At 48.0% G+C, this 27,448-nt stretch overlaps 1 protein-coding gene across 1 annotated transcript in view; it reads right to left on the bottom strand.

Moving 5' to 3' along the window:
- The window catches only part of PAPPA (pappalysin 1), a 243,399-nt gene that overhangs the window by 13,988 nt on the left and 201,963 nt on the right, over positions 1-27,448 (bottom strand). The window contains exons 18-21 of the mRNA XM_043566322.1: positions 23,661-23,808; positions 18,041-18,150; positions 9,411-9,482; positions 4,399-4,497 (exon numbers count right to left, since the gene is read on the bottom strand). Coding sequence (XP_043422257.1) covers positions 4,399-4,497; positions 9,411-9,482; positions 18,041-18,150; positions 23,661-23,808 — 429 coding nt within the window. The remainder of the gene's footprint in view (positions 1-4,398; positions 4,498-9,410; positions 9,483-18,040; positions 18,151-23,660; positions 23,809-27,448) is intronic.

The raw sequence follows: 27,448 nt of genomic DNA, 5'->3' as shown, positions 1-27,448 counted from the left end.
CTAGAAGGAAATGTGGGAGAAGATGCTGAATGCTTGCTTACCCATGGGCCTTAAGTTCATACCCAGGACAGCTCTCTAGGAGCACTAGGAAGGAAGCCCACCCGCCAGGGGAAGGGGGGAAGCCGCAAGCTCATTACCTCTAGATGTTCAGAACAGGGGTTAGAGGCAGATGCCTCACAGTCCAGACTCACGAGATTTGCATCTCAGTCCTACCACCTGCTGGCTGTGGGACCTTGGCCCTTCTCAGCCTCAGCTGCATTGTCTACAAGATGAGCATAACAAGACAACACCTACAATGGGGCTGCTGCGTGATGAAATGAGATGACACGTGCAAAAACGATCACCACTATGCTTGGCAAATCATAAGCTCTCAAAAAATAGTAATGACGATTGTTTGGAGTAAGCAAATCCTGACTCTTACCCGCGGCTGTGTCACCTTGTAAAAGTGAGTTCACCCTCTCTGAGCTTCAACAGAGTCTATCTTATTGGGTATCTCAAAGGGAGATAATATGCAGAGACTCTAACCCTGACAAGGCACCATTAATGTGCACCATTAATGGAATTACTGTAATTGAGGAAGGTGCATGAAGTAAGTTCCTGAATGCTAGGCTGGGTGCTTGTGGGCAGGGAACTCCCCACGATGGGTGGCTGGGGCCAAGAGTTCAGGTAGGAATGAAACAAGGCCACCAGTAAGGGGCAGGGAATGAGAGGAAGGAAGCCAGCCTCTGGCCCCTCTCCTGCCATCAGAGGCTTCCTGCTGTGGAAGCTGGAGACAGAAACCAGGACTTTTTTCCACTCAGAGGAAACTGCTGTCTGGGACGTCAGGGATGGCTGGCAAGGCTGGGAGCCTCGATGACTCCCCACCCTGTCTTCACTGCTGGGAAAGGCTGTTTTCACCTTGGCCAAGGGGAGGAGTCCCACGTCCAAGGTTCCCTGGCAGTCGGGGTTCATGGTGAATTGTCTCCAACAAGAACTGGGATGGTCACGCTCATGCGCACTGAGGACTCAGCCCCATGCAGGAGCAAGAGCTGGGCTCGTGAGTCAGGGAGAACTGGGTTCGAATTTGGGCGTCAGCAGTTGTGGCCAAGTGACCTCAAGCAAAAGTCCTGTTGGTGCTTGGGGCCCAAACTGCTTCACCTGTGCAGCAGAGGTAATAGTGACCTGTCAGAGCTGACATGGGGATTAAAGAAGGTCACAGAGGACACGTGTCTGGCAGGATGTCTGACAGAGGGGACAGTTCACTTAGGGGTATCTTTTTCATCCTCTGTTTCTCCACCTGCTGTCTCTAGAACCCAGTCTACTGTAGGAAGCAGAGTTGGGTGTGTACGAGAGAGTGTTAATGCATTCAAGAAGCTGGAGTTTACTTAGAAGTTAAATTGGGGAATTTAAATTGTAGGAAGTGTGAGTTTAATTTGAGACACGCTTCTCCTCCAGAAGTCAGACTTCCAGGAATCCCCAATGTGAAGAAAGCACCAAACGCTGCGAACAAGGAACAACTACGGCAAAGCTGTGTGCGCCAGAAGAGAAGGTCAGGCTCTGTAACCCATGCTCCCCACATGGTTCTTACAGCCCTCTCCATCCTGTCTTCCACCACTGCTCACCTCCTCCAGGAGAGCTGCTCATTCTCCAGGGCTCCATGTAAATGTCACCTCCAAAGCAGCTTTCTCTCACCTTCACGCTGCTCTCCAAAAGATCCTGCACCTGTCCTTTACTGCCCTTGCACAAAAGCACTACAAGGTGTGGTTGTATACGTCACTGCTTAACACCTGGCTCCCTTAATAGACTGTGCGCTTCACAAGGGCAGGTGTCAGTCTATCTGGACTCTGGAAAGCGCACACAGTCCGGTACAGTGCTGGGCCCACACAAATGCTCAAGGAACATGCGTCTCACTGAACGAAGGAAACTTGGCCGACAAGAAGGATCACCAGTTTAAAGAAGGGGATCTTTTAACACAAAAGGCCAAAATTACGTACATAACGTGGGTGGAAAAGCAATGACTATGAAGCATATGCAGAACTGCCAAAGAACGGACTCTGGGTCTCTCACTAAAGAGGCAGCACTCACCTAAGGGCCCTGATGTCTGAAATTGTTGCACCCGAACCCAGTATAGGAACAGAGAGCCAAAATGGCCATATGGTGTACATGCATATATTTTTGCAAGTGACTGTAATAATTTGGAATCTGCACCTGAACCCCAGTCTCATGACTTCATGTTCCTACCATGCACTCTGTAGAAACAGCAATCCATTTAAGGAAGTTTCCCAATAAAAATAAATTAGTTTTTTTTTAATGTTTTTGTATATAAGTTATAGTTGGTAGGAAAATTCTTTTCATCGGAGCTGCTCTTACTCCAGCTGATGGTGTCACATGAATGATGTGTCATAATTCTACACAAACTTCTATTTAAAACACAAACTTCATTGTCCATTCACTTTCACAAATGGCTCATTCCAACAAGTGAAATTGACACTATTGTATGCTATTCATTTGGCAACATGTATCAAGAGCCTTATAAATGCTCGCACCTCTTATCCTAGTCCTTTCGATTCTAAAAATCAATTGTGAAGGAATAATAAGAGCTAGAAAAATATTTACCTGCAAATATATTCACAAGCATCATTATTTATCATTGTGAGAAGCTGAACCCAAGAGTTAAAAATAATAGCCAGAGGGGAATGGTTACACAGATTACAATACATCACAACCCTGTGATAAATAATAATAGAGGAAAAACTATGGCTGGGAAATTTGTAATAATGTCAGACCATATTCTTACGTGTAAGATTTCCTGTGCTAAGTAAAAACAAAACAAGAATTGCAAGCTGGAAATGCAGTGACATATACACAGGCGCAAATACCCACACACTTAAACACACACACACAAAATACTCCAGAAGGAAAGCAATGGCTGTTTTGGGTTGTAAGATCAGCAGTGATGGTGGTGTTCTACTTTCTGGATTTTCCAAAAAGTAGAATATGTATTGTTTCGTACCTGGGAGAAAAATGAAATTCACTTTCTACTAATGAATAGAAATGAGTGAATAAATACAAAACAAATTCATTAATAGAAAATTCATTAATAGACAATGAATTTTATTCAACTGTATTCGGGCAGAAAGTGTCTACCTTCAGTGTTTAAAACAGAAAAGAAGGGCAGGCATCCTGAAACGTTGCCCATACAAGACTGGCTGATCCCAGAGAGCCCCAGCAGCCCTAGTCATCAACCAAAAAATGGAGTTTGAGTGTGTTCCTTGGGTCTTACCCTGTTTATCCGTGCATTCTAGGGTCAGAGCATCATTCTTAAAGGAACTAATTCTTTTAAGGACGGTATAATATAAAGGTATTTAATTAGCAAGCCAGGAGCCTTGCTCTGTGTCTATCACTCCCTCTGCCACCATAGACAAATCATTCCTCCTCTATGGGCCTCAGTGCCCCATTATGAAATGAAAAGTTTGGACCACATGATCACAGACACCTCGTCAGCTAAGACTGACTGACCCGTCTTAGGAACAAAGTTCTCCCTTCTTTAAAGAGAGAGAGATAAGCTCAAATGATTTTTTGGCTCAGAGTATTGATGAATATAAAAACAGAAATAGCTTCCCATGAACATATTCATCACAAGAGTGCTCTCAACTTGGGTTGCCCTGGTGGACCCACCTCTTCCCCAGCGCTCATCAGGAAGAAAGTGGAGGTGTCCACTCTTCTGTGACTGGTAGATACATGTGATAGTCAAATATTCAGGTTTTACTACAAACACTTGAATCACTCCTATTATATCTTAATATGCCAAGGAAGAAAATCACAACCAAGACCACCCCTGCTAATTTTATAAAAATTAGATGTGAGAAACAAGAGATTACAGAATAATCAAAGGCTATGACTTACCTTGGTAGAAATGTCCCATCTTCTCTCTTCCCCTTAGATTTTAGCCATACAGCCTAAAATGCAACTTCTCTCTAGGATTTTACATGCCCCAGGAATTCGTTTCCTGGCCACCTCCCTGATCCTTCTCTTTATCTCTCAAGTTTCAGCTTCCATGCTGATCCCTCCGTAGAGCCTTCTCCAACCCCTGGCCTGGGGCCTCAAAGTGCTCTATCCTCCTCATCCCAAAGTATTGATGACTCTTGTATTTGTCTGCTTCCATACCTGGCTCTAAGCTTTGAGGGTAGGGAACCACATCTGCAAAGATCATCCATGAACCTTCCCACCTAGCTCAAGGCCCAGCACATGACATTAGCTCAACTACTGCCTAAAAGAATAAATAAAAAAAAAAAATACAGTACAGTACAGCTTGTGAGCAAGTGCTGACACAACCAAGGCACTAGGTTATCCAGCATGTAGGGTGATCCTGGCTGGGAAGCTGGGCAGGCCTGCAAGAGGCAGTGCCCAGGGGCCTACCTTTTTGGTCTTCACCGTAGAGGCACAGCAGTCCCCACCATCGTAGTTGCAGAAAGCCCGGTTGTTGATGGCATCACAGTAATTGTCTCCCATGAAGGGCTACAAAGGGGGAGAGAGGCAGAAGGGAAGGAGGCCTGTTAGCATCCTGAGTGGGTAAGCAATGGCCCTGCGGTTGTCTAGCTATCTCTCAACCTTTTAAAAGCCTTTGCAGACAGCCTACCTGGCTTCAAGTCTCAACACCCTCTTAGACCAGTTATCGCTTCTGCCATTTTTAAAGACTTATCTAGCTGAGTTTTCCCAGACTAAATTATGGTTATGCTGGTGGACACACTTGTAGGAGTATGCAAAGCCACAGGATAGATCACTTACATCTTTCCAAAGCAGGACTCATTTTACTTCATGAAAAGATTAGAAAATTTGAGCACCTTCCCCCTACTTTTCCTAGTAGTAGGTAATTAGACACACGATTTATAATAAAATATAAGCTGAATGCAATCTACCCAGAATTGTAAAGATCAAAAGTAAGAATTCATAGGAATTTGGCACAATTGTCCGTATGTGATTGTGGGCTCCCTCTCCTCTAGCACTGGAGTAAAGATGTACTTAACGTCACGTGCTTTATGTGTTCGTTGTCTTTGTTCTCCAAACAACATGTGAGGTAAGCTTTGCTCTTCCCTCTTTTCAGATGATTCTGAGGCTCAGAGCAAGAAAAGTGCCCAGCCAAGATCACACTGGCAGGGCAGAGCAGTGATTTAAATCTAAGTTGGCTTCATATTTTTTTCTTTGCCATTCTAGCCTATATCTAGCACATAACTGATTTGTTGCTTTTCTTCCGTGTGCTCCTCCAACTCTGTGGTGCTACAGAAATCAGGAAAAGATGACAGAGTTAAGTCATTACTGATCTGAACCCAGGGAAATCTTACAGGAAAGTCAGGAGTATCTGCAAACCCCCTAACACTTTTTTATTCCCCATCTGAGCACTTAGCCACTGTTTTCTGTTTATGAACATGTAGCTGGTGTAAGACTGTGAGCTCATTGAAGATGTGGGCAACATCCAGTTCATCTTTATCTCCCTATCACCTATTTTAATGCTGGGCACAACTTTGGCTCTTAGAGATGTTTATGAAATTGAATAGATTGCATTGGCATAGTGGAAATGCAGGTTTGGAAAATCTGGGCTCTAGTCTAACAAACCCCAGTGAACTGGAGGGGTTACTTGGTGATTTTGGTTAACTGGTTATCCTCACTGGGTCTCAAGACTCCTAGCACAATGAAATAGGGAGGTAGGCTAGGTCCACTGATTTCTCAAAACAATAAGCATACCCCTTGCCCCATCAAAAACAATACCATATGACCCTTTACTATAGAAAGCAGTTGAAAGCAAAACCACTCTAATTAAAGTTCAGGATGGGTGCTCTAATGCTCAGTGACTCACTGATGGGAAAGGTGTCATCAGTTGGCTAAGACCATTGCATCTCAACACAACCCCTCTGATCCAATGGTCTCTCCTTTGCATCCTGACTGTTATGGGGAGAACTGAGCTCCACAAAGAGTCACCCCCACCCCCGTGGCATCCCTGGCTTTTGCATCTCTGCCCCAAATTCACAGAGCCTTTGTGCCCCCAACTCATGATGCCAGATTCCATTTCCTCACTATCCTGTTAGGGTCTAAAAGCATCTTAGCAAGACAGAACCAAGAACAGGCAAGAGCTGTTCTCAGATGTATGTATGCACAGGTGCATGGCTATGAAAACAAGTGTGGCTCTGCTGTGCACCTGCCATAATGAACACATTATCACATTCATATTTGAGCTGAGAGGCACAAACAACAAAGGATAAGCCCTTGGTTCTTCTCTGTGCCTTAGGAGACCTGCCTATGGGCTCTGATCTTTAGGGTCTTTCTTATATCAAATACAGGAAGGAAGGAAACCTAATGCACCTTCCTTAGAATAAAAGGAACTGGTTTGGTAAAGGAGTCACTAGGAAAGAAGAAGAAAAAATAAACGAAACTGGTTCTTTTAATTATTATTATTATTATTGTTGTTGTTATTATTATTATTATCATTATCATTTAGCCCCGGAAAAAATCTCCAGTCTCATCACTAGCTGTGTGTCCTTTCCTGCGGCACATCCGTGCATCTGTCCACCCATCTACGCATCCATCTTGTATTTAACCATATTTACTGAATGCTTACGATGTGTGATACACTATGCTAAAGAAAAAGACATAATAGTGAGTCAATATAGATCGAGCTCCTACTCCTCCAGACCTTACACTTCAGTGAGCAGGCAAGCTTTAATCAAATAATCACACATCTAATTGCCAATTTCAACTCTGATAAGACCTATGGAGGAAAGGTACGTGATGTTGTTAAAGAGGACTGAACCTAATCAGGGAGCTCTGTGAAGGTGTCCCTAAGGAAATGACGTTTTGGCTGGGATCCGAAGACATGCAGGGGTTAATTAGATGAGCATGGAGAAGGGAGACTTTCTAGAGACAGCAAATAACATGTGAAAAACTTCACTACTTAGAGATTTTTTTTTTCCATCGGTGGTATTTCTCATGGCTACTACTAGTACTAATATGTTCAGGTGAGGAATTCAACCTTCAGGATCTAGTTCAAACCTCATCCCTCCAAAATGCCTTCTCTAATTCCCCCCGGATATTCTGTGTTTCTACAGCTTCTTGTACTTGTTTTGGATACAGCGCTTGGTACATCTTTAAGAATTCTCTCTTTAACTGTCTATCTCCTTTACTACACTATGAGTTCCTGATGGATGGGAATGTGTGTCATTTATTTTTGCATCCTAGATTTTCTAGCAAAACGTGTGGCAATTTGAGCAAAACTGTATCAAATATACATTCCTTACATGTTTACTGAGTAAAACCTCAGGAACGGATACACGGATGGACAAGGGGCAAGGAGATACCACAGATGAGTCAGGAAGAGCATAGTTACTATTTTCACTTGACTAAGATCATGGTGTTCCCAGAATGCAGAGTAGTGCTGGGCACATAACAGGCATCAGTGAAGCTCTGACGCATGAGTGAGTGAATGACCACTTTGGATAGGGTGGGGGCAGGGGGGTGGGTAGAGGGCTCAGGAGTCTCAAAACCCTTTCTCAGTCTTGGCTACCTCTAGACACTCCAGGTTGATGGCTCCTTCCTGGGCCCAGCATTTGTATCTCTTCCAGGCATTGTTTTCAGCCCCAGGTAAGAGGCAAACTATTAGCTCTAAGCTGAGGAGTAAAGGAGAGGAGGAGCACCTACAAGGGCAAAGGCGATAAGCATCATTGGCAGTGCTCAGAGCCTGACAGGTGAGGGTCTCCTAGGCCCCAGTGCTGAGTCAAAGGAGGGATCGAATTCTGCTGTCACACTGGCTGCCCAGACCGCCAACTCAGCAGAACAAGCGCCCAGGTAATCCAAGCTTCCTTTTTGCAAAGCACTGGACCGATCCAGAGAGATGGAAGGAAGCAACAGCCACAGGGCCTGGGCCTTGGCCTTGATTTTGCCATTCCTGGCTGAATCTTGGAAGAATGGAGGTTCTTAAAGACTACAGTGTCAAGTGCCCTGAGAAGATGCTATAGGGAGCTCCTAACCAATACACAGAAACAAAAGTGTGGCCCAGGGACTGTCCTGTGACACTTGCAGTTCCGAGGTGTTTCATGGGTGGGAGGTGGCCTAGTGGAGGAGAAAAAGCACTGGGCTGGAGTCAGGAGACCCAGGTTCATGCTTTGGTTCTGTGGCTTTTATGCTGTGCAACTTTGGGCAGTCCATCCCCTCTCTGACCCTCATTTTCCACTCCATATAAGCATTGAGTAGATCACACTAAATTAGATCATACTAAGAACCCTTCCAATTTTGGCATTCCATCAAATTTTAGATTTGGCTACTATCTAGGTCCCAGTTTCCTCATCTTTAAAATAAAAAGTCAGGTTTAGATCATCTAGAAGAGCATTTATGGCTCTGACATTCTAAGAATTTCATCAAATACAAAGTTTTCTATGGGGCACCTGGGTGACTCAGTCACTTAAGTGGCCAACTCTTGATTTCAGCTCAGGTCATGATCTCAAGGTTCGTGGTTCCTGAGTTCCAGTCCTGGGTTGGGCTCCACACTGGGCGTGGAGACTGCTTGGGATTCTCTCTCCCCATTTCTCTCTGCCCTTCCCATTCTCTCTCTCAAAATAAATATATAAATTAAAAAAAAAAAAACCCACAAAGTTTTCTAAAGCACAATATAGTCCTTTTCACCTGCGTTTTCCTGACTGGGCTCTGGGGGCACCACAGATAAGTGTTCATCCACTTGGATGGAATTTGGAGCCTCCTTTTCACTGTCAGCTGAGAAGAACCACAAAGGACTTGGGGTCCACAGAAATATCTCTTAGTTCCATAGACAGTGCCCCCTTAAGAATACACATGACATCCTAAGTACCCTGTCCCTCCCTAGGTTTGTCACTGAGACAGAGACAGATCATCATTTCAAACTCCAGGGAACAGTTCAACTGCGAAGTCAGAGAGGATTTTCCACTTTCAGCCTATGGTCGGGTCTAAGATGTCCATATTAATTCTGGGGTCAAAGAATAAGTGAATGACAAACATGTAGCAAAAGGAAGTGATCTTTAAGTAATGGTCAGCAGTAAAGTAGGAATTAGAAAGAAAAAAAAATGCTTCCTGTGGTTCTGTAAAGGTTAAATGTGATAATCTGGGTAATGTGCCTGGCATATTAAAGATGCAAAATCAATATGGCCTCCCTCCCTTTTACAGATGCAGTATTATGTTGAATACAGGCTTAGGAATCGCAATTCTGTTATCCATTAAATGTATTTTTGAGTATGTTTGTTGAACTGTGCCTCAGTTCCACCATCTGTAAAATCAGATTGCTCATCTCTGTCCAAGAAGTCTATTAAAAAGGATAGTTACAGCACTTAGTAGGTACAGCAAATGACAGCCATGATTAATATACAATAATAATGATGATGATAACAACAGCAGGATCATTTTTAGGGACTCACCTCACAGCCTTTGACACAATGAATCAGAGCAGGGTGAGGATACCACTTGAGACCAGCCGTGCAGACAACTCTCTGCAGAGAGAGGGAGAGAGTGGTCAGATGGGTTTGAGGCTGGAAGGAAGTCATCTCTTCAGTGATCTCACATTCAACCACCCCACCTCTTCTTGGATCTTCCAAGCCCTGATTTCACCCTGGCATTTAGATGAATAATTTGCCCAGGTACTTGTAAATAACAGGAATCATAAGATCACAATAATATGTGTTTGCTGTAGGTGTCATGATTCTGTATTTTCCCGGCAGGAATAGGGGCTGGAGAGAAACAGAATTGGGAGGATGAAGACGCGATTAGAAAGGCCCTTCAGGAAATTCTTGGCTGGTGGAGGGAGGGTGGAGGGAGGAAGCGGATGAGGCAGGGTGGATATCTGGCTCTAGCAGGAAGATGGGAGAGCAGTGTGGAGCAGGGTTTCCCAAAGCATGTGCTGAGGACCATCTTCATCAGGGGCACTGTGGGAGCACATTAAGGAGGCAGATTTTTCAGAGCTGCTTTGGATCTAATGAATCCCAACCTCCAGGGCCAGGGCCTGGGACTCCACATTTTAAAAACAAGCCTGCCAGATGGTTCTGATATATACTACAGTTTGAGAGCAGTGGGCTGGTTCAGAACCCTTGGAGACACAGAGAACCCTCCCTGCCTCCACCTGCCGCCATGCCATATGGGCCCGCTCACAATCCCCTGACATTGTCCGTACTCCCACACCCCTGTGACTTTGTTCTGGCTGTTCTCCTTCACTGAAATGCCCTTCCCCATCTTGCCTCCTGGGGAATCTTCAGTTATCTTTTAAACTGCTGCTCAGGACTTACTTCCTCTGTGGTGCCTTCCCCAACCCCCTCAGATCTTATAGGTATGCATATATGCATTTATTTATAGCCTCCTTTAATAATAATTATTACTACGACAATGACAACTAAAATATATTGAGTACATTCGTACTAATTACTTTATGCATTATCTTATTTATTACTCGTCATGAGGTGAGGTGGGCATCAATCTCGGGTCATAAGGAGAATAAATTCCCCTGGCTGCATAACTGTTTAGTGAAGAAACTGGGATTTGGAAGCAAGCACTTGTTTTGGAAATTATTTAAGGCAGCTCGTAACATAAAACCCAATAGGAGGATAATTCTTAAAGGAGGTGAAAAAAGAAAGCTAAAACTAGAAAGGTAAATAACATTAGGAATGGGGCTAACATAATGATCCCAGAAGCTCCTTTCTCTATTCTGCCATAGATGCCTTACATTTCACGCCAAAATTACACTGATTTCTGTAAAAAATGAAATAAAAATAACCTGGAGGCAATGCTCAGATTTGCAACGAGAGGTAATTGTGTGAGGGATCAGCCATGGAAGTCTATAAGATAAGGGCTCGCTCTCCTGGATGGGTGCCAGTTGATTAATTTTAGTTAAGAAATGAACAGTCAAATGGGCCAGAATACAGAAAACCATGTGACTAACCCATTTTTCTCCATGAAGACAGACCTTTGTGGGAACCCAACTGGAATTAGGTTTCTTGGTGAGCTTGGAACAAAGGGAATCACATGACTCCGAGATCTGGCTAAGACTGGGTTGGTGCCTTTCTTCTCTGCCACACATCATCTCTGGTTCACCCTTGGATCGTGCAACATGGCGTCTGGCACATGGAGGATGCCCACGAAATATTTTTGCTATAAATGAATGGCCACATCTCAAAATCGAGATGATTTTATCAATAGGCTGTATTTTCTTTACTTGGCTTCCTCTCTTCTAGAGTATCAGAAGAGCCCTTATAAAGCCTACCACAGTGTTTAGTTTACAGGACCAGTTTAGTGTAGGTAGAATTAAATTAAGGTCTTGGACAAACAACATAACTTGAGGATGTGACCATCAATCATGCAAGGTGAAGTCTACTACATAGTCCCCTACTGCCCCTACTGTCCCTGTCTACCTTCTCCCATTACACCTAGAAAAGGTGATATATGGGAAGGACATTGGGCTTTGAGGTAAGTCTGATGTGGACGCAATTCAACTTGAATTTGCTTTAATTTCCACTCTGAGGCTTGGTTCTCCTGCCTGTGAAATGGGTCCTGAAAATCATGTCATCGGCTTGTTGTGATGATGCACTGAGATAAGTGGTATGGGAATGGTTAACCGAGGACCTGGGTTTAGACATCTCTGTCTCTCCCAAGGACCAGGCCTGGAGCACAGCAAACACGTTGGCCAAATGAAGGAATGTGAGTAGGTCCAGGGTTCCTTTCTTCCAGCTTCCAGCTACTTTGGTGCCCTGTGCTTCCTGGCCCCAGGGCCAGAAGTGGGGAGAGTCACCTGCTTTCCTTCTCTGGGACACCTTATCCAGGTTTTCATCTCTGGGTCTGAGGGTCTGTCCCCAGCCAAAAAACAGGGATGCTTGGAGGGGCACTCGGTAACGGCTCGAGTCATAGAAAACAGCATGGTTAGGATCCACGAGGGATTTGATGCCCATCCCTCCCCCTGTTTATCTGAGAGCTAATTTAATCCGTCTGTAGGAGTGTCGTGGTGTGGTTGTACAAGTTTCTGTCAGTTGAGGTTTACCTGACGTGAGTTCAGAGAAAGGACTTTTATACTATCCGCAGGAGCCTATTTATCTTTCCAAGGCTTTTGGATTTTCCACTATTCCTTTGGGCTGCACGCCCTACCTGTCTCACCACAGGACCTCTCTGTATGTGAGGAGAACTGGGAAGCGGGTAAGGGGCAGGAGCTGAAGGGAAGGCTAGGCTATTTAGACCACAAAGTGGGAGATCCCAGATGGGGCCCCGCAAACGACAGCCTTGTTCCTCTGGATGCCAGTGAGAGGCAGGCCAGGTTTCAGACCAGGTTTTGTAAGATGGCTTTCGTTTCCTACCTGGGCAATGGTGGGTGTGCCTAGGAAGAATAGAGTGCCCTGTCTTCCTGGCTGTAGTGACCATCAGCATCAACACCCAGGCCACCAGTGCTATCACCACTGCCATCATTAGCACCCACCGGCACTACTGTCGTCACCTCATCATCAGCAAAGCACAGGCACCTACCCTGCCATCATTATCCTCGTCCTCATCAACACACTCCCTGTGCTTGAGGCTTCATCTACTTAATTCTCACCATAACTATAAGCATGCTACTATTTTTGAGTCTGGTTTACACAGGAGGAAACAGAGCACAGAGGAGTTAAACAACTTGCTCCCAGCCATACACAGAGGCAATGACAGTCAGGAATTAAGCCCACGGCTCTCTGATTTCCAGGTCTATACTTGGAAGCCTACATTCTCACTTATGGTGTCCTAGCCCCCAAAACTGTGAGTATAAAATAGTTGACTCTTTCGACCAATGGAAAGACCAAGGTTCAGAAAGGTGGAGAGGCTATGAGACAAAGAGAGGTGGGGGGAGGACTGTCTCAAAGATGAGTCCCAGAGAAGATGGGTCCCAGGCAGCACTGAAGACCTGTGAGAAAGCATCTTAAGAGAGCCTCCCCATCCTAAGGCTCAGATCAGATACCCCTCCTAATACCTTCTAGGATGAGCCCTCTTTTCTCCTTAATTCTGTCCTTGATTTACAAGCCTTACTGTGAGTGACTTCTACCATTTAAGTTATTTTTGCCTTTTGTTAGCAGTTCTGGAGCTTCTGGCTTTCTTTAAAAGTTGAGGCATTTTCCACCCCTGTATGCCTGGTGTTTGAGGACTGCCTGCCATTTAGAAGGGCATAGTCAATGTTTTTGAATGAGTGAATGAACCAATGAGCAAGTGAGTGGATGCATGGGAGGGTCCATGAGTGAATGAGAAATCACTGGATCCCTGACACATCTCTCCGTCCATGGGCTTCACCTCCAGGGCACACAATATCTCCATCCATACATCAGATAGACTGGACTTCATGTCCACTCAGAACCATTCTATCTCTGCCTTGTGGACTCTTGACAGGGTTTCCCACAGTGCTGCCTTCTCTTCCAAGGACAGAATTCTGCATCCTTTGTCTGCAAGTGTTGAATTATGATTTATAATGTGGAAGGTGGTTGCCTTGCATGATGAAATGCAGGAGAATTAGTGCTGGGTTCAAATTCTGATTGAACCACATTAGTTATGTGAATTGGGCAGTGACAAGCCCTCAGAACCTCAGCTTCCTCATGGGTAAAATGGTGACCCTACTGATCTCACTGGGGTATGGTGGAGACAAAATGAGGTGGCATTTATTGACCTGCCTAACAAACCATGCCTATATAAATGATGCCTTCAATAAATGATGACTTCCTTTCTTTCCCTTAAGTTCCTCCATCCTTTTCTTCTTCTCCTCCCTTTCCTCCCTCCTTCCATCCTTTTTTTTTTTTTTTTCCAGGAGCCACTATAAAATCCAAGGTCTCAAGTACCTAGAGGAATTACAAGCCTCTGAGGTTGTGAACTACATTTGCTGTAACCCAGTCAAGGTGCAGGGCAGATTTGAGGTGCTCCTCTGGGGCTGGTGACACCCAGAATTCCAGATGCCCAGGGCTGGGAGTCTATCTCATCCAAAGGTTGCAAGCCAACGGCTTCCAGGCTACACAACCCACAGAAATGTTCGGTTTGGCACACAAAGTGCTTAACAGAAGTCAAAATTATTTGCCAGTATTTTTAAAAAATTAAGAGATTTTACATTTTAAAGACTCCAGATTTCTTATTTTTTCTCAAGAAAAAGTGGAAACTCTAGCCGTACTAGGCATACATTTCCACATTGCCACACTTGGCTAGAGAGCCCCCTCGGGAAGCAGGATGTTTTCCAGAGTTCACCACTGTCTCTACCATTCCCTGCAGTCTCTCCAGCACCGGAGCCAAGAGACATTTCCATCTGTCATTGAGTTTGTATCATCTCATTTATTAGAGGAGAGGAAGATTTCTCCCTATCTTCCATATCCCTGTCACTTCCAAAAGTGGGGGGTGGGGGTAGGGGAGTGGGGGCTTTCAAAGGAAAGAACTTTAAAAAAAATGAAGGGACACAGTGTTCTTGTTTTTGAAAGTAAAACTAAACATTTTAGTACACCTGAAACTAATATAATTTTATATGTCAATTATACCTCAATAAAAAGGAATAAGAAACCCCCAGTAGAAGTTATCTCATTGGTGCAGCCATTGCCTGGCATGGGGAGGGGATGATCTTTGGGGAGTCACAGACCCTGACCTGGGTAGTGGTTTCAGGAGTGGCCGCAAACATACAAATTTCTCAAATCTCTTGCTAAGGGTCAGCATATATGTTCAATCTCAGTAAGAAAAACTTCCAGCTGTATTTAAAAATTCTTATTTCTTAAGTTGGATAGTATGTACATGGGTGTTTGATATATTTTCTTTAAGTCTGTCTGTCTGAAATACGTAGAGTAAAACATTGCTACTACTATGAATAATATGACTAGGTATTTAATATACAGAACGATAGGCCTGGCCTGCTTCACCCATTTATCCTGCCTGCCTGGTTCCTGTGGGTGTTTGAGTTTGTGACTCTTGATCCAGGACTATGTCTCATTCCACAGTTGCGGAAACTGCAGCTTATAGAAATGATAGGATTTGTCCAAGGACACACAGCAAGAAGATGCCTGGGTTTGCACTAGAACCTTGGTCACCTGACCCTGCAACCGTTAAGTATTTAGCGAAACCCACTGTGTACTCAGCACTAAGGGCAGTACCGTTGTAAGCAAGATGACTGTGGGCCTGCCCTTTGCAAAGGCCACTGTTCTGGTGCACTAGTCACATGCCCTCAGTGTTGAGATTCTACTCATCTAAGTGGGTACTGTTCTTGTCATACAGGCCAATACGTGTAAAGTACTTAAAATAGATCCTGTCATGTGGGCTCATGAGAGGTGGTAATGCCCATCCCTTCCCAACATTGTGTGCGATGAGGGCAACTTGGAGAACCTGACGTCTGCCATGGGGGGGAAGTCTTTACACCACTGTCATTAGCAAATGCTACAAGTCAGAGTTCTATACGGTTATTTTAGGGGGCGGAGGTGGAGGCAGTGGTGGACAGCCAGTTGTTAACTATTTACCAGCACAGTCCCTGGCAAGCCATCGGTCAACATTTTGCCTTTATTATCATTGTTATGCATTGAACAGAGACGGCACAGGTAGCTGGAGAAAACTGCATTAGACTGGCCGGGGTGTCTCTTCAATTTCTCTTAGGCAAGTGGCTTCCATCCCTGAGATGCCATTCACTCTCCGGGAAAAACGGAGACACTAAGACCTACCTTACGGACTGTGTCAGGGGACGGGTGTAAGTAAAGGCTGACCCAGTGCCCGATTCACAGGAGGTGTCCATTAGTCGTGGCCTCGCACACCCTCACCCGGGGACAAAGGTGACAGGAGTTGGAAAAGAGCCTGGCCCCCACCCATCTACCTTGTGCTGGCCCTGGGAGGCAGGCCTCAGAAAGCAGAGCTACCCAGGGCCTGCTCTGTTTCCACGTCGCTCTCGTCACACAAGGGGCAAGGGCACAGCAGAGGCCAGCTTTTCTGCCGTATTCCTGGAAATCATCAATCTCTGCCCTTCACCCTCCTCCCTTTTTCTACCACATTTTTTTTTCCTCCTGGATAATGAGGCCTCCGGAGACCAGTGGAGGTCTGAACCTCGTTATGGCTCTCTCCGTAGGCCAGCATCAATAAAGGCCGGCAGACCAGGGAACTGGGTGGGGGTTGGGGCAGGCAGGCAGGCAGCGGGTGGGCAACTGGGGAAGGGGGGGACTTGCAGGCTTTCAAATCCCTGGATTTATTTCACAGTGAATTATAACTGAACTCTTTAGTGCCCAGGCTCACAGTGGGAAGGGTGGGAATTCACCCAGGGGGCAGAGCAAAGGCCTGAGTGGGAGCCGGGCCAGGGGAAACTGGTCTGAATCCCAGACAGAGAAGACCTCCGGTAGTGGGGCATGAGGGAGGTCTCCTGTGTCTGCTCTGTGGAGGAGCGTGATTCCCCTGCCTTTGGGTATGTGGAATCAGGGCAGGGCAGAGGGAGGGGAGGCATGGCAAGGCACCATCCCAGCTCTCATCCTTCGTGACCCTGGCCTCATCCCCTCCCTCTCTGCTGCTCAGTTTCTCCATCTGTACAATCAGGGGCCTGTGCTGGATCTCCAGCCTCCTTGAGATTCTGACCTGGCGGTTCTGTGCGCGCCCCTGGGTGTGTAATAGCACACCAGCATCCACTGGGCATTCGGTGAGAATCTACACGGGGACTCTGGGTTCGCGATGGGGAAAGGCACGCTCAGGGCAGAAAACAGATGAGGAGCTTGAGGTTAGGGAGACAGAGCTGTCTCGGGTATGCATGGGAGAGTCAGGGGCAGATAGAGGGGCAAGAGCACGGGTGGGTGGGAGGCAGAACAAGGCGAGAGAGGTCTTGGGAGAGGCGAGAGAGAAACAGAGCGGAGACAGGGGCAGGGGGAAGGGACTACAGTTGGGGGTGGGGCAGAGGGCCGTAGGTGAGAAAGAGGAAGGAGAAGAACGCTGGGGTGCACGGGGGAGCTGGGCAGGCCGGCCCAGTCCAGTGCCAGCTCCACGGGCGGAGTGCTGAGTAAGCCCTCGCAATCACGCCCTCAGCTCATTTGAGAAACCGTACACCCGGTATCGGGTTCTGCCTAGCTATCCGGAGCGAGATCTGCAGCAGGAGAGCAAGGCCTCCCCGCTCCGCGGGCAGAAAGCCTGGCCGGGAGGGACATAGCCGAACATCGTCCTGCACGCCCTGCCTCCCTCCTTCACCTTCTCCAGGGTGAGCCAGTGCCCGGAACTGGTGCTACCTGAGGCCCAGGATCCCCGCTGCCCTGGAGGGCAAGAGTGGGGTCCCACAAAGCCTCTAGGGCCTCGGATAGATCAGGCGACGAGGGGGAGTGGCCAGCCCCAAAGTGGGCCTGGGCAATGGCAGTGGGTACCAGGAGGAGGCGCCTACGTGGCCTTCTGGCCAGGACCATGCCAGCTTGGCACTGTGGGAAGAGCACTACACTTGGACTCAGGCTTGGGTTCGAGCCCTCGCACTCCTGAGAGCTCAGTGTCCAAAAGTAGGCGGTGGAGGCGATGCCATGCCCCCTGCTCCATCCAGCGATTCTGAGGTTTCAGTGCAGTCTTGTGTGAGGGGTGCTGGGCACGCGAACACAGTGGGTGCTTCATAAACGGTGGGTGTTACTAATTCCCATATTGCAGATTAACTGCTTTCCACCAAAGGAGGTAAGCGTGGAGAAGGATCCCAGAAGTCTAGGCCATGGAATGTTGAAAGGCCTTCTAAGGGCTCGTCTAGAGAAGCCAGACTGCACCATCCTTACCAGTACAGACTTCCCAGTCAGACATACATGGGTTTGTGAGCTGACTCTGCTTTCTGTGTGGTTCTTGGTGCCTCAGTTTCCTCATCTCTAAACTGCAGACATCAGTCCTCTTATTCCTAGGCTGTCATCAGGATTCAGTGGAGCAGGAAGTAAAAGGTCCTTCGGAGGGACCTGGAGAACTGACTGTGAACGGTTCCCACCCCACACGACAGGTGCGACAAGTCAATGACTCAACATATATACAAGGACTGATGCGGGCTGGGGGCATAGCGAGTGTCCAACAGGGTCACTGCCCTCCCCTTGCCACGGGGGGCGGCTCTGTCACTCACCTCCACCCGGGTGGGGTTCAGCCAGTGGGGGATGTCACGTACAGTCACGTTCACTGGCAGAATGATGGACTCGCTGTTGTGGTCCAGGCACGAGGCGACACACTCCGACCCTGAGGGGAAGCACAGTGTGAGGCCATAGCTCAGCCCCCGGTCCCCTGATGTCCACGGGCTGTTCTCATACAGGGCAGGCCCTGACACTCTGCACTGGGCCACCCTGGCCTTGAGGGTCAGAGAAAGAAGGGAACTTCCAGCAGGGCAGCCTCTGGTCTCCCTGACTCTGCTCTCTTGTCTCCAATCTAGCCTGCACCCACCACCATGTTTGTTGGCCCTGAGGCCAGTTGGGTCGTGCCCTTCCTCGTTTGAAAACTTTACAAGATTCCCCACAAGCAGAACAAAGTGTGATCCCCTTTGTCCAGCGTTCGTGGGCTCCCATGGTCCGGTCAATCTCATCTGCCATTAACCATCTTCACGCTTTGGGTGGGCCAGCCAGACTGCACTAGGTTTTCCATCTGAGTCCTGCAACAACCCCTCGCCTCTATACCTCAGCTCCCATTCACCCCTTCTCCTGAATCACCCCCATCTGCCTACTCAAGGTCAAATCCCATCAGTTCTTCATGGCTCAGTTCAAATCCTCTGAGCAGCCTGCCCTGATTTTTGCACCTGAGTGAGGGCAGTGTGCTCTCATCATTGCTGAGCAATGATGAGTCTCTCAGTGCCGGCCTTACCCCCTCCCTGTGCCTACCTTTCCGCAGTTACAGTGATGCCCTGGATGGGCAGGGATGAGGGTGACTCATCCGTGAGCCTAGCCCAGTGCCTGGTAAGCCATCAGCCCAGCACATGGTGAGCCCATGAATGCGGCACAGCCTCTTAACTCCTCGCTTTCTGCTCACACCAGGCTTGCACACATGCCTCCCGAGCTGTGCCTTCAAGACCCTTCACACTCTTCTTCAACTAATGCACTACTTATGGCCCTTTGGACCTCAACCCAAGTACCTCCTGCTCCGAGAGGCCCTCCCTGCTTTCCGGACAGGCCAGACCCTCTGACAGGCACTATGCCAGCATTTGTCAAGGCTTGGTGACTGTTGTATCAACGGCTTTCTCCCCTGACGGACTGTAAACTCCTGAGCCCTCTCTGTGCTCCACATTCCATGCCCAGAGCCTGGCACTGTGCATGGCAGATGGTGGGCACTCAGCAAGTATGTGTGGAATGAGCGGAAGAGACAGGAAGTGAGTGCATAGATGGACAAGGAACTGAGTGAGTGAGTGAATAGGACGGTGAGTAAACGATCAGTAGGCATTCTGGTATCTTATGAAGGAGGAAGTAGGTACACAGATGGAGGATTGCATGGATAAAAGACTGGGTACCTGGATAAGGGAATGACAAAATGAATCAGGTAGCTGGTGAAGGCACTGGTGATGAACTGGAACAGGGTGGTGCTCCACAGAAACCCTCGGTCCAGGGACTTCACAGGTGAAGACAGCTGACATCAAGCTGTGGCTTGGTTGCCAATTTGACTATAATTTGGTACATTGATTCTCTGCCCTGACCTCACGCATTCTGGAGTCTCCTGAAAATCAAGCCTATCCCATGAGATGTCTCCATGACTCTCAAATGGTGCTCATCCATGTGGGCAAAGCACGGACATGTCAGAATCTGACCAAGGCCCTAAGGAGGTCATTCCTCCAGCTTACTGCCAGGACCACCCTTGAATATTAAGCGAATCACAAGAGACAGCCAACTCTATTCTGTTAGCCACTCTATAGGCTCCCTTCCACGTGTGTGGGTGGGTGGATAAGGGTGATGTCTGAATGTGTAAAATCCCCCCCCCCCCCCCCCCCCACACACACACACACACATATAGTTTATCTACCAGTTCCCTTTTTTTTTTTTTTTCAACGTTTATTTATTTTTGGGACAGAGAGACAGAGCATGAACGGGGGAGGGGCAGAGAGAGAGGGAGACACAGAATCGGAAACAGGCTCCAGGCTCTGAGCCATCAGCCCAGAGCCCGATGCGGGGCTCGAACTCACGGACCGCGAGATCGTGACCTGGCTGAAGTCGGACGCTTAACCGACTGCGCCACCCAGGCGCCCCTACCAGTTCCCTTTTTAATGCCATTTTGTAGTCCTCTTTAGTGCAGAAGACTCACAAGGACCGAAGAGGGGGGTGACAGCAGGTCTAGGACAGTGTTTACAACCTCTTCTCTTTAAACACAGGGACACCGAGCCCAGAAGTGGGGGCAGATTCCTGGCCAGGCAGGTGGTTGTCATAGGTCACTCATCCTCCTGAATATCCAGCCCGTGCGATGGGTCGTCATCACACCCAAGTCTCAGGTTAGACCAGTGCACAGAGCTCAGGCTACAGAGAAGGTGGTTAGAGGCCCAAGAATTAAAACCCACATCCCTCTGCCTTCCAAGTCCAGTGATAGATACAGATCAAGAGAGGAAAGAGAAAGGAAGGCAGAGGAGAGAAAAGAAATGGGGAGGGGATGCAAAAGTACCAAAAAGACGAGTGATGGGAAAAGGGGACAAGTCACTAAGCAGTTGGAAAAACTCAGTGCTCTGTGTCTGTCGTGAGTTCACGTTCTAAAGGAGCTTCTAGAAAGCAAGGCAGAAGTGAGGCTGTGATGATAAAATCCTCTTCTGCGAAAGCAAGAGGCCGCCTCTGAGGGAAAGACAAAGGCTATCTTATCCCAAGAGGGGGAAAAGGGGGAAAATATGGTCAAGACAGGAGGCCACCACTGCCCTCCCCTTCTCCGCAGCTCCCTCCTCTGTGTTCCCCTCCCCTCCCCACAGTGCTAGGGCTTTAGGACCAGGCTGCTGTGTTGTGATATATGAAACCGAACTGGCATCCTTACAGAGGGTGATCTCACCAGGCCCCTGCCTGTAGCAACTTTCTGAGGGCTCCTAACTGCCACAGAAGCCTGCCTGTGTTGAGTGGGAGGGGGGTCCAGAGCAAGCTCCTCTGGGTGGTGCCAGAATGTGCCCCCCAGCGTCTAAGCCCCTGTGATGGGATACACCCCTCACCCCTGATTACAAGGCCTTTGATCAAATCCCCTCCTCGTGAGGCGGGCTCTCCCCAGGGAGGGGCTCAACCTGGGAATCTGATGTGGGGGCCTTTGCAGGTGGGGAAGGACAGGGACCTGGAGGTTTCCCTCCTTCCCAATCGTTATCTCTCTGTGTCCCACACTGCTTTTTTTTTTTTTAGCTCCCCCATATCCCCCCAGCCACCCTGGATCACCATATTCCTTAAAGAGGCATCAGCATGGCAATGGGGACATGGGTACTTGGAAGGGAGGGACATTCAGGTTCTAGTGTCATACCAACTTCTTTCCCTTTCTGCTTCATCACAAAAAAGCTCCGTGGGCAAAGGAATAGTACTGCCACACCTCTGCCTACCTCTAGCTAGGTAAGCAGAGAGCCAGGTGATGTGTGGTTGTGGCATGGGAATGCAGTGTATGTCCCGAGGTTGGCCACAGGATGTGTCTGTGTACATGTGTGAGTTATGTTTGCCTTCCGCACATCTTTATGTTTCAGAGCGTAAGATGTGTCTGTGCTTGTGATGTGTGTGTAATTATGTCACAGGTGTGTACATGCTATGTGTAGCTCTGTGTGTGTGTGTGTGTGTGTGTGTGTGTAGGTGACAAGTTGATGCACTTATCTGGCTAAAGTGTACATGCCAAGCATGAGTTTATGATGTATGTGCTTGGGTCTATGTTTGGTCATTAAGCATTTGTGCTTGTGTTTATTTTTGCATGTGTGAATATATTTGAACGTATCAGTGGATGTAGACATGCAGGAAGTCTGTTTTTATGAGTTTTCTTAATGTTTATTTTTGAGAGAGAGAGAGAGAGGAGAGACAGAGCATGACCGGGGGAAGGGCAGAGAGAGAGGGAAACACAGAATCCACAGTAGACTCCAGGCTCTGATCTGTCAGCACAGAGCCGACACAGGGCTCAAACCCATGGACCATGAGATCATGACCTGAGCTGAAGTCAGATGCTTAACCAACTGAGCCACCCAGGACCCCCTATAAGTTTTTGTTTTTGTTTTTGTTTTTAAATAAAAGTCACTTAATCAAAGATTTCCTCCCAGGGCCACTTAATACCAGTCCTGAGTATCACTGAATATTCACTTGTATACACTGAGTTGGGGGTGGGCCCATCACAGAAATATGTGTCTAGAACCCCGCACACCCATCAGGACTGATGGAGAGAAGAAAGCATTGGCCTCAGGGTGGAACAGCCACTGTTACTGACCATTGCTACACCTGTTGCCCCAACCATCTTGAACGCCTATATTGGCAGACCCACAAGATGCCACCTCTCTGCAGCCATCCTGGTCAGGGTCCTTTGGGTTGGTGCCTCTGTAGAAACTTACAGTACCTTTAGAATCATCAGAGAGAGCAACCATGCGCTCAGAGGTACTCTCACCAAGTTCTCTGGACCAAATGCAGGAATGCTGATCCCCACTCTACATTTAGGTGAAGAATTAACATGCGCTCTCAGGCTCTGTGTTTCCATCTTTGAAAGGTGATGGGGCCCCATACACCTCCCCTCTCCCACCACGGGCCTCGCTTCTGGACAAGAAGTGACAGCTCCCATTGTGCTGGGTGTAGAACTTGTTGGCTCTGTGTAACTGGGAGTGACTGTGTGCAGGATAACCTTCTGCTCCAGACATCCCTGGTGATTATCCCATAAATCACACTGGCCATGAGAAAGAACATCCAATTCCCTGGGCTTTTCATCATGGTCAATTAGGGAATCAGCCCAAGAGGTCAGCATCACCGCCCTTAGCTGAGGTCAGACTCAATGCACGCTCCAGTTCCCCAGAAAGCCTCGGAGCCGGTGATTAATGCATCCATCTAGGCACCTGGTTTCAACCAGGCAAATCCCTGGCATCAAACCCCAGGTCGTCTCTTCTCACTGTGAGCACTCTGTGAGCTCGCCTATCACCACGCAAATCATATTCTGAAAATGCTATTTATCTTTCCAGTTGGAGGCAACTGGGATGCCATGGAAAGAACTCAGGCTTTGGCGTAGAAGAGCCCTCTGGATTCAGGGCATGTTCTGTTATCCCTTCAAGTCCCAGTTTCCTCATATGTCAAAGGTCATTGGGCAGATAAAATATGGTGCCTCTATACAGTGCTTGATGCAGGGCCTGGCCCATAGTAGGTACTCATGAATGATGAGTATTATGCAAAATTTCAGATTCCAGATAAAAAGGCAGCTAGGACCACCATTGCTTTCCCAAATGTGATAGGTGCTTCCACATCTCCTTCCCTTTGCCACATGGTTTCTTCTGTCTGGAATGCCATTTCCCACCCAACAAGCTCTTGCAAATCCCTATGTAAGCGTCCCTTCCTCTGAGAGCCCCCTGTCTCCTGATTCTGTGGTCAGCTCTTCTGTACTCCAGGAAGACCCTACTCACCACTGTTTCTCTAACATTCGTGCCTTTTACTCTTTCTGGGAGCAAGGACCTGGTCCCTCTCATCTTTGTTTCCCCCTTACAGGGCCTCATGAGGTAGAGGTGCCCAGTCATCCAGCGAGGCACCAGCCCCAGGTTGCCAGAAGGATCTGCCCCTCCCGCTCGCACCATCACACACACACACACACCGTACCGATGGCGTAGCCGTCCGGGCACTGCAGTTTGAGGTTGCTGTTGAGCTGGTCTGGGGCTGAGCACTGGCCTTGCATCTCCTGGCAGATGTGGAAGGAGCCGCTCCAGGTGCCATCTTTCCGGCAGTGGATGACGTTGCTCCCATGTCCCTGAACACCACGCAAGAACAGTCAGGATGACCAACAGGGATGACCACCCTCAACATCATAAGCCCCTCAACAGAAACGAGGAGACTGCTCCTTATCTCCCAGAGCCCTAGGAGTGTTCCACAACCAGTTTCTGAACCATGTACAAAACCCAATCACCCTGAACTAGAGGCACTGTTCACATCTCCATTTTACAGATGGGGAAACTGAGGACTCCGTGAAGAAAGAAGCTTGCTCAAAGCCCCCCAGGGAGCCCATGGAGCCCATCTCCCAGGTTTCCTATGTCCTAGCTTCAAGCTCTTTCAGAGATTTGTCAGAGGGATTTGTTTCGTGTGTTGATCTTTTTTTTTTATAACTGAGAAGGTAGGGGACCAAATGCTCCCTAACTCATACAGCAAGGAAGAACATGGGTCCTAGGGCTGTTCGTGAGAAGGTAGCCACAGAGCAAAGCTTACTTAATCTCAGCCAGTGAGAAAGTATCCCATGTCAGGGCTCTGCCACATGCTAACTTGGCAGGCGAGAAGCTTTTTCTTCCTGGACACTGCCTTCCTCTCTTTTGCCTTCCCTTCCTTCCTTTTGCTCCATTCCATTGCATTCCAGCAACAATGGCACCAGGAGGGTGGTGTGGGGATACTTCTATCTGTGTCCTCCCATCAACTCTTTAAAACAGGCACAACACAGTTTCTCAACCCTCTGCAAGGTGGTAGGCAAATGCAGCTTGCAGACATGGTCCTTTCTCTGAGCCCCCTTTCAAAGTCTGGGCTTCTAATGGGAGGTCCAGCTCTGTGGAAATGTCAGACCTTCCCCTGAAGCCAAGGACCATTTCTTAGTGCCCAGACTGTGCCCAGCTCTGTGGGGTCCAAATGTGAAGTGAGCCAGTATCTGCCACAGTGAGACAGTCATGTCCATGTGACCATGCTCGGTAGCAGTGCCGTGACAATGTGGGGAGAGTAATTTTGGTTGTGAGGGGCAAGCAGGGAGGGCCCCGGAGAGGAAGTGATATATGGAAAGGAGTTTTCAAGGATGCATTGAATCACAGGCAGAACAGGGATGGAAAGACTTTTCTGGAAGGCCAAAGGGCATGCGCAAATGCAAGGAAGTACAGTGAGCAACAGACAGCTCCCCAAGGTTTCTCATCCTGTGATCCAAGAGAGGAGGAGTTGGTAGGGCAGAAGCAGAGTGTGGCTTCAATGTCAGTTTATGGAGTTTGGACTCTGTCCCTTGAGAATGGAGAACCACGAGTGGTTTCTGGATGGGGGTCCTTCCATCTGAGAATACACTGTACATTCTCTCCCTCTTTCTTTTTTTAAAAGTGTTTATTTGTTTACTTTGAGAGAGAGAGAGAGAGAGAGAGAAAGAGAGTGCACATGGGAGAGAGGCAGAACAAGAGGGAGAGAGAGAATCCCAAGCAGGCTTTACACAGTGAGCGTGGAGACAGACACAGGACTCAATGCCACGAACCATGAGATCATGACCTGAGCCAAAGTCAAGAGTCAGATACTTAGCTGACTGAGCCACCCAGGTGCCCTGTTCTCTCCCTCTTTCAAGCTTTTGATAAGAAGAGAAACTCTGTATGAGGCCAGAGGAGCTGATCATGCTCTACCAATGTGAAAACCTATGCAACGGCTCCTGTGTCCTTTAGCCACCATTCAAACTCTGGTGTCTGGCCTCCAGAGCCCCCACAGCCTTAACCTTGGCTAATTCTCCATGCTCTCGCTCCCTACAATGCTACCACCAACCTTGAATTTTGGTTTAAATCACCTGCATTCTCAAATGCACCATAGCTATTTCACAACACCATGCCTCTGTACTCACGGGCCTTCTGGCTGCTTTGTTTCCCTCCCCGCCCCAGCACCTTGTCTGGCACAAACTATCGTGTCCTAGTGCTGCTCCAACTCTGCAGAGTGTGCTACCTCAACGTCTCTGCCATGCACTGCCTTGTTGTTTATCATCTGTTCCCACCCAGATGATGAACTCCCTCAAGGCCCAAGACGGTTCCCCACTCGTCCCTGCATCCTCAGGGCCTTTCCACAACTTCTAATAGGTCCTGATAATTTGGTCCATTCATTCATCACTCAGTAGATATTTTTGCTCACTCAAGAACTATCTGTTTAGGGGCACGTGGGTGGCTCAGTCGGTAAAGCATCTGACTCTTGATTTTGGCTCAGGGCAGATCCCAGGGTCATGGGATCAAGCCCTGCATCGGGTTCCTGTGCTCAGCATGGAGTCTGCTTAGGATTTTCTCTCTCCCCCTCTGCCCTCTGCCCCCTGTCCGCAGCTTGTGTGCACGCTCTCTCTCTCTCAAAAACAAAACAACAACAAAGAAGAACTATCTGTTTAACAAAAGAAAAGATGTGGCGAATCGGTAGAGAGTTATGGAATGAATTTGTTTAATAAGCAAGAGCATAAATGAATGTGTGGGTGAGGAAATAAATGCATAAGTGAGCAAATGAAGAAATGGGTGAATTAGGGAATAAATGAATGAGTGCATGTATAAGGAAATGAATAAGCTCTTTCAAAGAGCTGATGCAGGCTGAGGCTACCCTGTCTGAGAAAACAGCTGCAAGGAGACAGGATTCAGAAGAGAAAGGGGGTGGCGGCGGGGGGGGGGAGCCTCTCTGGGCCTCTCATGGGTCTTTCCAAATGCAGTGGGAACCTCTGTGGCCCCGGGAGAAGGGTGGCCCATCCCAAGCATGCAGCTGTGGGACGACTCACAGAGTCCACCCCCAGAGATTGTGTGTGACATCAGGGAAAGTTTAGGCAGCTTCATGTGGCTTCAGAGAACCGACTCTCCCTCCCGGAGCCCCAAGCCCCAGGCCCCATGATTCTGCTGGGCCCTCGGGGGAGTAGGGAATTGACCCCAATTTCCTGGAGCCTTGGCCTGGGCCTATGATGCATTTGGCCTCCAGCCCCCGAAGGGCTGCAGACCTCAGCACTACATGGGCCAGAGTTGGCTGGGGACCTCGGTTTGCAGCAGAGAACGTATTAGAACTAGCTGGAATCTACTCAGGGAATTTCGCCATAGAGAAATCCACTATAGAAGGCTCTACCATAGAAGGTGGGAACATAAAGGTACTGGTGTTGCTGTCTCCAGCCCCTCTCCCTCCTGCCCAGCTCATCGGGCACTTTCTACTGCTGACTAAATATGCTTTAAAGAAAAAAAAAAAAAAAAAAGATGGCAACCTTCTGCTAAGACACCTTAGACTTCCAAACAAGGCATACTTGTGGGCTGGCACTCCAGGGCCTCCAGAGCGGAACCCAGATGACAAGTCTAGCCCCATCTCTTGCTATGCACCTGTCTTTGCTTCTAGTCTCACATTCCTCTTGCTTCCCACCTCCACATCTTTGTCTTTGCTGAGTCCCCTGCACAGCAGACTTCCCGGAGCCTTTCTGGATTTCCACATTCTCTTTTAGGACTAGATCTTGGTGCACTCAGCGCTTACCTACCAGCTAGGACAGAGCCTCAGAATTAACCCTTGATGTTAAGTCTATTGTGACCATGGAAGACTGGACATTGAGGATACAATCTGATAGAACCAAAGACCGCTGGGCAAGAAGCCTGCTGGGTACACTTGGTTCTGAATGCACAATTCCGAATGCTAAAGTGAAATTGCTTCCAAGAGGTCTGAGCATCCCTCAGCAA

The sequence above is a fragment of the Prionailurus bengalensis genome, chromosome D4 (assembly GCF_016509475.1).
Source record: "Prionailurus bengalensis isolate Pbe53 chromosome D4, Fcat_Pben_1.1_paternal_pri, whole genome shotgun sequence".
NCBI lineage: Eukaryota > Metazoa > Chordata > Mammalia > Carnivora > Felidae > Prionailurus > Prionailurus bengalensis.
Note: the sequence above shows the minus strand (reverse complement) of the source record. Positions and strands in the feature narration are given on the sequence as shown.